The 14,664-nt window shown below is 35.5% G+C and overlaps 1 protein-coding gene across 7 annotated transcripts in view; it reads right to left on the bottom strand.

The window, feature by feature from the left end:
• The window catches only part of LOC127796759 (magnesium transporter MRS2-11, chloroplastic), a 54,060-nt gene extending 39,939 nt beyond the window's left edge, over positions 1 to 14,121 (bottom strand). For 2 of the 7 annotated variants that reach the window (XR_008022080.1, XM_052329129.1), the window contains exons 1-6: positions 13,595 to 14,117; positions 2,779 to 2,851; positions 2,432 to 2,502; positions 1,764 to 1,849; positions 1,561 to 1,651; positions 778 to 846 (exon numbers count right to left, since the gene is read on the bottom strand). Coding sequence is in view for 2 of the 7 variants with exons in the window: in XM_052329129.1 (XP_052185089.1) it covers positions 778 to 846; positions 1,561 to 1,651; positions 1,764 to 1,849; positions 2,432 to 2,502; positions 2,779 to 2,851; positions 13,595 to 13,999 (795 nt within the window). In the remaining 5 variants the exon portion in view is untranslated. Of the gene's footprint in view, positions 1 to 777; positions 847 to 1,560; positions 1,652 to 1,763; positions 1,850 to 2,431; positions 2,503 to 2,778; positions 2,852 to 13,594 lie in introns of all 7 variants that reach the window. The other 5 variants (XR_008022081.1, XR_008022082.1, XR_008022079.1 and 2 more) reach the window with 5 other exon arrangements.
• Positions 14,122 to 14,664: the final 543 nt, after the last annotated feature.

Here is a 14,664-nt window from a genome sequence, read left to right as displayed (position 1 = left end):
TTAACTAACAAATGAATTATTTGTATTCTTATATTTGAAGTATAATGGTATCTGATTTGTGAAATAGGTTTACTTCGGGTATTTTAATTGAATTCTTGCTAATTTTTCCAATTTATTTGCTTATATATTTTCTCTAATAGTCACAGTAAGGTTGCTCCTCCATGATAGGTCATGGGGAGCCTTATCTCTAGGGATGCCCTTTACATGTCTCTATCTCTGTCTCTTATCCTTGATTTATTTATTTTTGTTTCCGTCTTGTATCCTTGATTTTTTTTTTTTTTTTTATAAAGTTGACACTACACCATAACTAAAACACGATATATGATGCCGTGTCATTAGTGAACTGCACCTAGGGGGATTTAGGCTTTATATGATGTTGTTGTATACCATATCATATCTTTCATTCCTGTGTGACCCAAGCCGTAGGAGGAACATGCATGGTTTTGCTTCTAAATGCATGCGTATGCTTAGGTAACTAATGAAGAGAAAATAAACATTGAAGAGAAGTAACTGAATTTTTTCTTAAGGGGAAAGAAATAATAAGCTTCATACTATCATATGTTTGAGGCATTTTCCTAAAGCTACAGCACATTTAATGGCCAACATATATTAAAGGAATCTTTAAAAATATTTTAAGAGGCACCATAACTTGCAGCAATAAATCATAAATTGCCCCTTTTTCTCCAAATAATCTGCAGGGTCTATACCAAGGTCATAAATAAAATTTACCAGAGAAAGTATATCAAGAAAATAAATTGTACTCACTGTCATACTTACATGTGGTTCTAAATCCATTAGTCTATGCTCCAGTCGCTGTATACGTGAATGTAAGGCTGCTTCCACAACCTGAAGAGTCCGTATAATAAAATGTTTCAATGGCATATTCAACTTCAAATTCTAGCATAAATTCAGTTTATTACCTTAAGTAGAACCTATAGCCATACCTTTATGACACATTGACGTGCACACAGACTCCAACTAGACAAACAACAATATTGGCATGAGATATAACATTATTTTAGGGCATTACTGATTACTCCAATATGTTGTAAGTTAATAATGATATTCAAATTATGTAGTGTGATTGATTTAACAACAAGCACTAAGAATGAGATTAAGCTATACAGTTGATAAAAAGGAGCTCGACATCACTATCCAGAAACAAGCATAACAAACGCATGGTGAGCAATGAGTAACTACTATTTATTCAAGATCAATTTCAATGAGCAACTATGAGTATGGAGTCATTTCCAGCTTTAGTTATATTTAAATAAATACCATAAACATAAATAATCAGGAAGAATTCAAAGAACAAATGAAGAATGTTATGAGGAAAGGTTTGACTATGGGATGGAAAATGCTAGCTAATGATGATATTTTTCTTACCCAAGTTGGAAACCAAGGACATGCTTCGTACACTCAAAATGAGATTATGCTCTACAAAAAATCTAGTGCACAGGATGCAAGCAACCAGAACTAACAATTTTAAACTATATGTAAGAAGAAATGCCTAGGTACCTAAAGAGGGCATTTTAAAGAAATTCTCAGCACTGAACTAACCTCAAGCACAAATGGCATGGATGGCCCTCCATTCATATTTTTTGGATTTAACCGAGGCAACAATGCATCTATAAAAGCTTTCCCTCCTTTACTGAAGATATTGAACAAATGCAACCAATTAGAATGAGAACTATTGAGTTATCAATGAATGATGGAAAACCCAAAATGCTGGCCATTTTCACGATTCTAGTAGCTAAAATTACCGGTTGTAGTTGAATATGAAGACACACTCTTGCATCACTATAGCACGTAGGGAACCCAAATTCAATAGGATAGCATGCTCACGAACCTGAAACAGAAATCAGAAAACCATTGTTTATTACATTAAGTTTGGCTTAAATTGATGGGTGGTCCTTTTGATATTTTATTGAAGCTGATAATAAATACCTATGACCAAATTCCCTACAATGACAAAAATAATAAATGCCAACCAAATAAGTCAGGTTATATCAACAGGGACTTATTAAAATTTAAAATCTTCCTATGGTTGAAAGATTCCAAACTAGAAGTCTATGGTTTTTTATACATAACAGAATTCAAAAACCAAAAATACTACTAACTAGCATGATTTTGCCATGAATTTAGAGAGAATGAAAAGCTCTGGCCGCTGTAAACAGTTTGGTTGGGTTTTAAGTTTACACTATTTCAGCACAGAGTTTCAAAAACATCTCATTGAATGCATGAGTTACACATACATGTCAAGTAAAGTTTAAACAAATTTGTATGCTTCATTGAGGTCTCCATCAATAAAAAAATGTGGCAATTAATCAAAAAAATATTCAGGTACAAGTTTGGGCTATGTTGAGGTCATTTGGACCAAATAATTAGAGAATGTGCAATACATACAACCAAGCATAGATTGATGCATTACCAGTAATGAGGGCATGGAATTTGTCAACCATAACGATGGATCAACACTCCGGATATCTCGAGGACGAAGGCCTAATTTTGATGCATTTAGCAAGAACTAGTTAGATAGAGAGAGAGAGAGTCAATTTTGTACAGCTTAATGAATTTTATGCAAAGTTGTCTCAAATGAGCATAGGTATAAGTTTCTCGCAATCAAGGAGAAATTCTGTTACAAATATCATGAAAAAATTATATGGATAATATCAACAGAACATTAACATAAAAGCAAAGGAAAAGGGAATATGCAATTTCCAACACCCCCCCCCCCCCCCCCCCCACCAAAAAAAAAAGAGAAAAAAGAATACTCACCACCTGACTTCAATAAGTGTCGTCTATTTATTTTCCTAGTAGATACCATTCCATGGCTCTTCACTTCAACCACCTTTATAGAAACAATACTCGATGTAAGAATGAACCACTAAGAAAACATTTTGGGGAAGAAAATGAGAGGAATGGGAAAATGGAAAAGAAATGTTCAAAATTTGAAGGTTTAAAAGGAAACCACATCATTTGAATTGGTTCATAACCATTGTCACCAACTACTATTCTCTCACTTGTGACATCACACATAAAAGCATGCAGCAAACTACTGCAATCAGCTCCAATAAGCTCCATGATGCTTTATGTCTCCAAGAATGGTTGTCTCTAACTCCTTTTCTTTTGAAGCACATATATGGTTACAACCTAACTTGAATCACTTCTTCATGTTTAACTTTTAAAATATATTTCACGAGAGCTAATTTCTTACACCATAGAGACTGGCCTTCTTAAGATATTTAAGTGCGGTATAGAATACCAAATTGGAAAATTATAAGTACTTATATTTCGCACATGCTGACATTTAATTGCCCAACATTTTGTCATACAAAAAAGATGGTCTTATAGTTTGACAGAACTTTTCTTTTAGTTTACTGAACTAAATACTATAATATCAACACTGTTGTAAGGTACAAAATATTGGTGTGGTGGGTATACAATTAAATGCCAACATGTGCAAAATATGAGCATAATTGAGTTGAGATTTTATAAGGGATATAAGGTCATAGAGGAGCAGATCAAATTAAAAATAAGGTATTTGTTTTGTAATAAGATTAAAGTGACTTTATTGAACATAAATGCTTGAGAGACATTTACAATGATTTGAACATGTAAGACAAAGACCAATAAATGCACATATGAGGAGGGTTGATAGAATGGGGGGAAAATGTTTGTACCAAATAGATAGAAAGGGACCAAAGAAAACATGATACATAACTCTTGAACATGACATGGGATATAATGATTTCATAGAGCATATGGTGTTGGATAAGGATAGTTGACAAGCTAGAATTCACATACTCGACCCCACCTAGTGGGATTTGGACCTGGTACTTCTGTATGTATAGGAATTGGTTTTATCAAAAGGTCAAAGCCTATAGAAATGCTAGAACATCAAGATTACCCAGACTTTAAAATTATTATTAGTGACAAAAATATAATTTTAATTTGGGCTAATCATGAAAATAATCCAATCCTTCGTGAATTTGGAATTTTATCTAATCCTTTCAATTTTGGCAAAGAGGTCTAAATTGGTTCAATTTGGTGCAATTTTATCCAACATGTAAAATCGATTTAGAGGTAGTGTGTTCATGTTGACTTGGCATACTAGGCGACATAATAATAATAATATTTTATAAGACCCACATATACACATAAGCAAAAAAAGGGAAAAAAATAAAAAATATAACCTGTAAAAAGGGAAAAAAAAAAAAAAAGATTATGTGCAACAAGTTACATTTCTTTTTTTGTACTTATGTGTACTTGTGGATCCCACGAATATTATTATTATATGACACCTGGCATGTCAAATCAGAATGAACACACTCCCTCTAAATCAATTTTACATGTTGAATAAACTTGCACCCAAACGAGCCAATTTGGACCTAATTGCCAAAATTGAAAGGGTTGGATAAAATTGCATATTCGCGAAAATGATTGGATTATTTTCATGATTAGCCCTTTTAATTTTCATTAATAAAAAACTATTGTTGCTTCTATTTCTTGAATCATGTTATATTTTATTTATTTTTATTATTCAATCATCATTTGTTCATATTTATGACACCATTTGCTTATAGGGCATACCCTATAGGTTGAACTGGTTTTTTCAAGAACAATTCATGAGCTTTTGATCTTTCTAGGGATAGTTCATGGGCTTCAAGAATTCAATTGTACTTCTCATGATTTGATAACCACGTGAAGAATGGAATATTTAATCTGAGGAGTTTCATGATTTGGTGCCACTAATCCCTATGGGCACTGATATGTTCTTGAGAAAAGTGTCTATAATAGTAATCTCGGAAGATCCTATTTTCTTCTTTGAAGAAATCCTTTTTGAGAGATAGAAGATCTATTTCAAAGGATTTCTCTAGATCAAGCTGATAAGGAGGAGGCTCACTATCAAAGGCTGATTTGTGAGAGGTCTGATGAGTTTCCGTACTAAGGAGTCTTTGGTTACCTAACTCTTTGTTCTCCCAATATTGTTCAGATTTTCCTATAGTCTGTTCTGATTTAGAGTGCAAGGACTGAGGAGTGGATATTGGCTAGTTTAAAGATTGTGCCATGCGAATCTGTATGACTAGTGTATGAGTAAGTCTCAACGTGTGCTATGGTTTCCCTCCAATTCTAGGGATTCAATATGACAACAAACAACAAGAAGTTCAAAAGTGCCTTATAGATGCGAAGACCTTGGGTTAAGAAACACGAACACAACTCCAACTTTATTCCCAACACATGCAAACTAAAGCAAAAACCACACAACCTACTCAAACCATACGGTATCCCCTTGGCTCCGATACCAAGAACCTCTCTAAAGTAGAACGTATATATGAAAATACTGAAAATAAAGTTCAAACACGGAAGTAAGTAAACTAAAATACTCTTTTATATAGAAACTTACAGAGTTACATAAACATGCTTTGATTACAGAGACTCTTGCAAGCTGATAACAGACTCTGAAGCCAGAGCTGGACACGGTCACACAAAGGGAAAAGAAAGGGAGACTTAGATACTTTCTGATGCAGAGATTCCTCAGAAGAGACAACTGCAAAGCAGACTAGTGATTTGAGAGGGTAGAAGTATGGATGAGAGTGTGGGGGTATGGACCGGTGTCCTCAAGCGTTTCAGACACTCCCCTTTTATAGACAGAAGGGGTTATAAACGACAAAATATTGTACAGGAATCAAACAGTGATAAAATAAAGCTGATTTGTATAGTGATGTGGATAGTGACTGTGAATAGTGTACGGTAAATAGTGTATAGTGAATAGTGCTTGAACATTAGCGCTACAGTACCCAACAATTATATAAGCCATAAGGAATTCAATTTCATCACGTAGTGGCATGAATTGTCTTTGGGAAAGGCTACAGACGGAGGGCCTTATTATGACTTTTCTTTTGAAGATAGAAAAGCATTTGTCCTTGGTTCTGAAGCTTTCTCTTCATAATTGCATACACTTGATTTCTTTGCAAAGAGAAATTGAAAATTCCTACAAAACTGACAAGGCTGTTGAGATAGCCTTTAATAAAGCATCCCTCAAGACTATAAAGCTGTTGGGATAGCCTTTAATAAAGCTGATGCTAATAAGATCTGGGTCATAGCGTCAAATAATTGTAATAATGGTATATGCTTCTTTACATCCACTCCATATACATTAGGAAACCCTTTACATCATCTTTTTATAAAGACTACTAGGACCTTTTTCAGAAAATAATTATTACACCAGGACCTTTGGATGTTAAAGGTCCTAACCCTTAACATCCAAACTCATAACTATGAGTTTCTTTCAGGATCAATCCTGTACTCCATCATCTATAGAATCCTAACTACAGGATTAAACCCTTGTTACAGGTCCCCATCAGTTCCATCGGGACATACCATCTGTTATGAGGCAAACCAGAGAGTAAACATGTTTACTCCACGACCCATTAGACACGAGGAGATTAGATTTCCTGAAAACTGGAACTTTGACTAGGTCACTGAACCGGATCCTCCTCCACAAAACTCAAATATCAAGTTCATCAACCAAGATTCATCTGGATCTATAACCATCAGATTCAATAGGTCTAAGAGTATACCTAGATCTAGGACAGTTTATCTAAAAGAAGTGAATTCTTCTGATGACTGCCCAGGAGAAACTAGTGGTAGGAAGTCTTTCCATACTACTAGGACTCACATCAGTAACATCAGTAGGAATCAAGGATTGGCACAACCAATCTATAAAGATAACCAAAGTATGTCACCTACCCATAGTGATATGCAGAATGCTTATCATCTGAATGTGTTAGAGAAACCTTTTGAGATAGACATCCAGTCTCTTAAAAAAGATTTCTTTAGTACAAAAAATAGAAACTTCCATGAACACTATGACAGGTGCTATACCCAAGAGAAAATCATAACCCATAAGGATCAGTGGCATCAGACTATGAAACTTCTCAAAACTAATATCTCCTTTTTTAGGTGGTTAGAACATGAAAAGTATATTCAGATGCTGGACAACCAGTTATCAATCCTTAAAAACCAGCTATTAGTTCTTAAAAAATTAGACGCTTATAAGCTTTCTACAGGAGAAACAATAGAATCAACCCAACCACCTCTTGTAGAACTTGTGGTTAAAGGTCATGGAGCCAATACTAGAGTATTAGCTTCACCCTTTAAACAAATATCCTCACCCAATAACAAAGATTATGTGGCACTTAAGGATGACATTGATAAAGTAATCAAACAAAACAACTTTATCAGTGAATACCTTCTCCACCTAGGGAATAAACCAGAAAAATCCCTTAAACCAAGAGAATCATTCTTCACTCCCATAACCAGTGCTTACAGGTTCACAACTGACGAAAATCTACCTAGTAAACCACCCACAACTTCAACAAAGAAAATTCTCCAACAAATAGAAGAACAACTAACTAAACTCAAAGTATCAGAAAAGATTGTCAATAACCTCCAAAAATATGAGTATCTCCCTTCTAACAATGAAATAGTGGAATATCTCTCCCCTGAAGAAGAGGATGCGATCATAAATCGCATAAAAAATCAGATTCTACTCTCACGGATAGAAATCCAGCTATCAGATATGGGAGCCCCAAATAAAAGTATCAATACCCTAAACAAAAATCAAGAAGAAAAACCCCCAAAACAACCTCAAAATAACCAACAGGAAAATAATCAAAATACTAAAAAATTAAACCCTAAAAAACTCGGTAGAATAACTTGCTTCTACTGTTGACAACAAGGTCATCAATCAGCTAATTGTGAAACAAGAATCAATAAGACTGACATAGAAGGAAAAAGACTCAGGAGAAAAGAAGAAATAAAACTTAAAAAATATGCAAAAAAGAATAATCTCAATATGTTTGACCTAATTAACCCAAAACAAAATCTAATTACCCTATCAAAAATAGGTAATCTCAATAATCAGTCTCAAAACACAGATCATTAGGAAAGTGATAATCGAGATCGGGATCAGTTTCCCTTAGAAACATCCTCGAAACCCATATCAAACCAGGCTAAGGGAGAGAATCTCTCCCCTTAGTACACAAATCAGACATATATCAGCATCCTTCTTTATTGCATTTGTGTCAAATATCTCCATCATTTGCTTTAGAAGTTGAATCAGTATTAGGACAACATCAATCGTTTATACCAAACACCACATCGGGATCAAATGAGAAAAAATCAGATCGAAATTTTAAAAGTTTTGATGCTATGACCCAGATCTTATCAGCATCAGCTTTATTAAAGGCTATCCCAACAGCCTTATCAGTCTTGAGAGATGCTTTATTAAAGGCTATCTCAACAGCCTTGTTAGTCTTGCAAGAATTTTCAATTTCCCTTTCCAGAGAAATCAAATGTATGTAATTATGTAGAGAAAGCTTCAGAACCAAGGACAAATGCTTTTCTATCTTCAAAAGAAAAGTCATAATAAGGCCCTCCTTCTGCAGCCTTTTCCAAAGACAATTCATGCCACTATGTGACAAAATTGAATTCCTTATATAATTGTTGGGTACTGCAGCGCTATTGTAGTGTTACTATTCAAGCACTGTTTGGCATTGTACATTATTCACCATACACTATTCACATCACTGTACAAATCAGCTTTATTTTATCACTATTTGAATCCTGTACAATATTATGTCGTTTGTAACCCCTTCTGTCTATAAAAGGGGAGTGTCTGAGTCGTTTGGGGACACCGATCCATACCCCCACACTCTCATCCATACTTCAACCCTCTTAGATCACTAGTATGCTCTGCAGTTGCCTCTTCTAAGGAACCTCTGCATCAGAAAGTATCTAAGTCTCCCTTTCTTTTCCCTTCGTGTGGCCGTGTCCAGCTCTGGCTTCAGAGTTTGTTATCAACTTGCAAGACTGACATTAGAAAGTATCGAAGCATGTTTGTGTAACTCTGTAAGTTTCTATATAAAAGAATCCAATTGTACTTCTCATGATTTGATAACCACGTGAAGAATGGAATATTTAATCTGAGGAGTTTCATGATTTGGTGCTACTGATCCCTATGGGTACTGATCTGTTCTTGAGAAAAGTGTTTATCATAGTAATCTCGGGAGATCCTATTTTCTTCTTTGAAGAAATCCTTTTTGAGAGATAGAAGATCTATTTGAAAGGATTTCTCTAGATCAAGCTGATAAGGAAAAGGCTCACTATCAAAGGTTGATTTGTGAGAGGTCTAATGAGTTTCCATACTAAGGAATCTTTGGTTACCTAACTCTTTGTTCTCCCAATATTGTTCAGATTTTCCTATAATCCGTTCTGATTTAGAGTACAAGGATCGACTGAGGAGTGGATATTGGCTGGTTTAAAGTGCCATGTGAATCTGTATGACTAGTGTATGAGTAAGTCTTAGAGTGTGTTGTGGTTTCCCTCCAGTTCTAGGGATGCAATATGACGACAAACAACAAGAAGTTCAAAAGTGTCTTAAAGATACGAAGACCTTGGTTCAAGAAACACGAACACAACTCCGACTTTACTCCCAACACATGCAAACTGAAGCAGCAACCACACAACCTACTCAAACCATACGGTATCACTTTGGCTCTGATACCAAGAAAGAACCTCTCTAAAGTAGAACATATATATGAAAATACTGAAAATAAAGTTCAAACATGAAAGTAAGTTAACTAAAATACTCTTTTATATATAAACTTACAGGGTTACACAAACATGCTTTGATTACAGAGACTCTTGCAAACTGATAACAGACTCTAAAGCCAGAGCTGGACATGGCCACACAAAGGGAAAAGAAAGGGAGACTTAGATACTTTCTGATGTAGAGGTTCCTCAGAAGAGGCAACTGCAGAGCATACTAGTGATCTAAGAGGGTTGAAGTATGGATGAGAGTGTGGGGGTATGAACCGGTGTCCTCAAACGACTCAGACACTCCCTTTTTATAGACAGAAGGAGTTAAAAACAACAGAATATTGTACAAGACTCAAACGGTGATAAAATAAAGCTGATTTGTACAGTAATGTGACTAGTGATAGTGAATAGTATATTGTGAATAATGAATAGTATATAGTAATGTACAGTGCTGAACAGTAGCGCTACAGTAACCAATAATTATATGAGGGCTTCAACTTTGTCTTCTAGTGGCTTTGAATGTTATGCGAATGGATAGCTTCCTTGACTTTTCTTGAAAGGCAAATATTAGCTTGTCCTTGGCATGCCATTTTTCCATGCAATTGATAAGGTTATAGATAAAGTTGAAGATTCCTGTTTATAAGGCTAATTGACATGATTCGAGCTGATCTGCATCGAACAGTCTATGGATCTGATAAAATATTTTGTTGTGGAAAATCTCTGATTTAGGGCTTATGTGATGTTGATGTTGATGTTGATGTTGATGTTGATGCCTGATTGGTTCTTTTGGCTGCTCTTCTTTGTTTAAAAGGAGAATAACGATATATTTTGTCAAACACCTGTATAGTCAAATCATCTTCTTCCTTGAGAATGAGAGCATAAGATAGCTGATCTAATGATTCATTAGTGCAAACCCTTATGGCAATATTATTAATAATATCCGAAGGCAGAGGAATGTTGCTGGGACAAAATTCCCGGATAATTTGAATCCTTCTTTCTTCCATCCTCTGATAGACTAATGGATCAATCTGAAAGTTGATCTCCTTATAGACATAACCAGGATTGGGAGTGATATATTCTACAAGGAACTGATATGGTGGAGGAACGAACAGGGTATATGGACCAACTGATGGATCATGCATTAAATACTTGTCCCATAAGGATCTTCTGACCACCATTTTACGGGTTACTAGGCTTTTTGGCAAAGCCTCCAGCCAATCCAACGGATTTGATTTATCTTTACCACGAATTGTTTGCTATGGACTAGCCAGACCATTACCCTGGGTCTGATCAGGTTTTGGGCTTGATGACAACTGGGCCATAGGTTGATGGGCTAATTCTGATGTTTTCCCTGAAGGAATTCCCTGGTCAAGAAATCAGGAAGGGAATTGGAATTTTCTTTGATGAATTCAATATCAAAATCAAAGATGGCTAATAAGCTTGCCAGCGGGAAAATATCTGTTTAGCTGCAAGATTCTTGACATCTTTTTGTAAAACTTCTTTTGCTGATTTACAATCAATACGGAGTTAAAACTTTTGATTTAAAAGATCATCCTGAAATTTCATAATGCATAGGACAATGGATAAAATTTCTTTTTTAATAGTATAATATTTTGCTTGAGTGGGATTCCAAATACCAGAGTGATATCTAACCAAGTGATCATGCTGATCATAATACTGCTTTAGGATGCCTCCATATCCTAATTCTGATGCATCTGTTTCCACAATTTTTAATGCTGATGGGTGACATATATCCAGGAGAGGAAGATGATGAACATGTTGTTTGATTTGTTTTACTGCATGTGTGTGTGCATCTGTCCAGGGAGGTGGATTAGTTTTCAGGCAGTCAAATAGTGGTTTACAGATGGGTCTAAGGTACTGATAGAAATCTGATATGTAATTGAGGGATCCTAAGAACCTTTGTAACTGATGTTTATCTGATATTTTGCCTGGAAATTTTTGAGCAAATTCCAGAGATCTTTGAATGGGAATTATGGTCCCATTTCTGATGATGTGTCCTAAGAATCTGATTTCTGTTTGGAAAAGTTTGACCTTTGGGGCTGATACAACTAATCCATTTTCCCTGATGATATGGATGAAAGTTCTCAAATGCTTCCAATGCTGATAGATATTTTCACTAAAGACTAAGACATCATCAATGTAAACGATGGTGAATAGGCTATACGGAGTGAAAATATCATTCATAATGTTCTGGAATTCTGATGGAGCATTTTTAAGACCAAAGGGCATTACATTCCATTCGTATTGACCAAAGGGAATTGTAAATGCTGTCTTATATTTATCCTTTTCCGATATTTGGATCTGCCAAAAACCTGATTTCATGTCAAATTTAGAGAAAATTTTTGCCTGATGAAGTCTTTTTAATAAATCTGATTTATTTGGAATAGCGTATCTGATCCATTTTAAGGCTTGATTAAGGGGTTTGAAATTGATGACTAATCTTGGGGTTCCTGGTTCTATCTTAGCATTCTTATTGACATAGAAGGCAAAGCAAAACCAAGGGGATTTTGATTTCCTGATTAATTTTTTCTCTAGTAAATCACTGATTTCTTTCTTACAATATTCCACTAATTCGGAAGACATTTGGATGAGTCTAGACTTAGTGGGAATATTTCTGTCCGTGAATCCTGATTCATAGGGTAATTCCACAGTGTGTTTCTTTCTATCCCAAAAAGCGTTTGGAATGGTAGAACATACTTCTTATAAGTTATGAGTGGAGGGGAAAGGAAAGGCTGCTAAAGAAAAGGATTCATTTTCAAGAATTTTAATCTCCATGTATTTCCACACTTGCTCCCTAGGTTATGGGGAAAAACTGATATGTTTAAATTTATATATATATATATATATAGATATAGCAATGTAACTTTTTCCCTTTATTTAATTTGTCCATATTTATGCCCTAGTAGCAACAGTACCGTTGCTCCTTTGTGACTAGAAAGTCACGGGTTCAATTCTAAAGCAACTTCTTTACAAAATAAGAGTAAGTCTACATACAAAAATTACCCTTCCCTAACCCTCAAAAAGTGAGTAGCCTTGTGCACTAGGGACACTTTTTTATTGTATTCATCCATAAAATCCTTTCCTTCATCCACTCAATTCAATAATTTGAAAATTGTTTCAATCATGAACATTTTTGTTTGGTCTATGTTAATTGGGGATTAAATTAGAGGAGACCCACACTGAAGGCAGCCTCCATGGTTGCAAGAGTCGAATAACAACTCTTTGGTTAAGAGCTTGTAACATAATAACCATGCTAGATGACAAAGGCATCCCTTGAATAAATTATGCGAACTGCTATTCTTTCACAATTTTTATAATTAATTCTTTACCAAAATAATGTGATAGCAGTATGTTTCTTATGGTCAAAAAAGTTCTATACAACTTTTCTATTTATAGAAAATTACCCTACATTATAAGTTTACTCCTCCATTCCCGTGAGTTTGTTGAGTCCTTTAATGTTTATGCCACAAATTTGTTAAGACAAGCCTTCATTCTTACTTTCTTAGTGAAAAAATTGCATGAATATTTAGAAACGTGATGATAAGAAACTGGTTTATACTTACATTTTTCCTAAATTAACTTGGTTAGTCGCCTGTGTGTGTGTGTTCTATTGTTTTATAGCTTTGTGGTGTGTGCGTAACAACACTAAAGCAAGTGTAACAATCATACCAGTGAAAAGCCCACAAGCACATCAATCAGAAAGTAATTAACTTCTACGGGACTCCAACTTGACTCAATCAAAAATCCAAATACTAGCTCTGCCACTGACCGAATCAGGTGAATGATCCATTTATCATTCATTATAATACCCAAGACCACTTAGCAAACAAGTACTCGATGATTAGCAAAGGCTAGCAAATGAGGATCACAAAAATTATCCGCTATCACAATTCCGGAAATTAGCAACAAATACGCATTCAATCACGAGAAAGTAGCGGAAACCGAAAAAGAAAAAGAATAATCAAACCTCATAAACCGGTTCACGAATACCGAGCACAGGAGTATCAGTTGAAGAGCCTGACGAGGTCCTCGACGAACTGATCGAACCAGAATGCTGTTCAAAGGAGCTATTACTATCACCAACAGGCTCAACCTTGACGTCATCGTTGCCGTCGCCGTCGTCACTTAGGGTTTCCGACTCGCTCCATGAACTCTCCTCCACGGATTTCGTCAGGCAATTGACTCTCACCGACAGTCCCACGGGAACCGGAAACAGAGTATCCATGCCCTTGCGCAACCTGATCGGCGAACAAGGCCATCGTGACCGGAACAGGCTGTGGCCCGTTAAGAGAAGGCAGTGAGGCGGCGGAAGCGGAGAGTGAACTGCCCGGGGCTGAGGGAGGGTTGGAGAACATGGATTTGCGAGCGCCATTGTCGAATCGGAGCTCCAGCGGAGCTCATGTGTTTGCGTCTCTGTTCCGATCGAATGGGAATGTCTCCTTGCGGATAATATAATTTGTCAGAACGTAATACAAACAGAGAAAGGGAAGCGTATAATACGGTAACGTTCATATTTTGTGGTTGCGATCGTTTGGGGGTATACGGCCTTATTCTGGCAAGCCCGCTTCCACCTCAGATATGAGATATTCTTAAATCCTTTTTGGCCGTTGCTCGTGCCTCGTGGCCGTTGCGTTTCCTGACCAATATTAAAAATAATATTTTATTGTGGTGACGGCTTGTTGGACAATATTTTCATGTTTTGTTCTTATTAACATTCACGTAATCTTATTAATTAATTTTCACTACACCTAGCAAAAAATACTACATGCTATTTAATTAATTATAATACTATATTTAATGCAGGTTTAAATGTGTAAACTATATATTTTTACAGTATAATATTAATTTTTGAATGATTTTAAATATATTATTCTGGTTATATTAATATTTTTAATTATATGTTAGTTTTTAAAATATAAATATCAAATTTCACTTCTTTGGAATCAAATTGCAGCTAAGGACAGGAAATGGTTGAAAAAAAAGGAGAGAGAAAAGATGAATGAATCTAAAGTCGACGATTATTTAAGTTGACAATGG

This window comes from Diospyros lotus, chromosome 3, assembly GCF_014633365.1.
Source record: "Diospyros lotus cultivar Yz01 chromosome 3, ASM1463336v1, whole genome shotgun sequence".
NCBI lineage: Eukaryota > Viridiplantae > Streptophyta > Magnoliopsida > Ericales > Ebenaceae > Diospyros > Diospyros lotus.
Note: the sequence above shows the minus strand (reverse complement) of the source record. Positions and strands in the feature narration are given on the sequence as shown.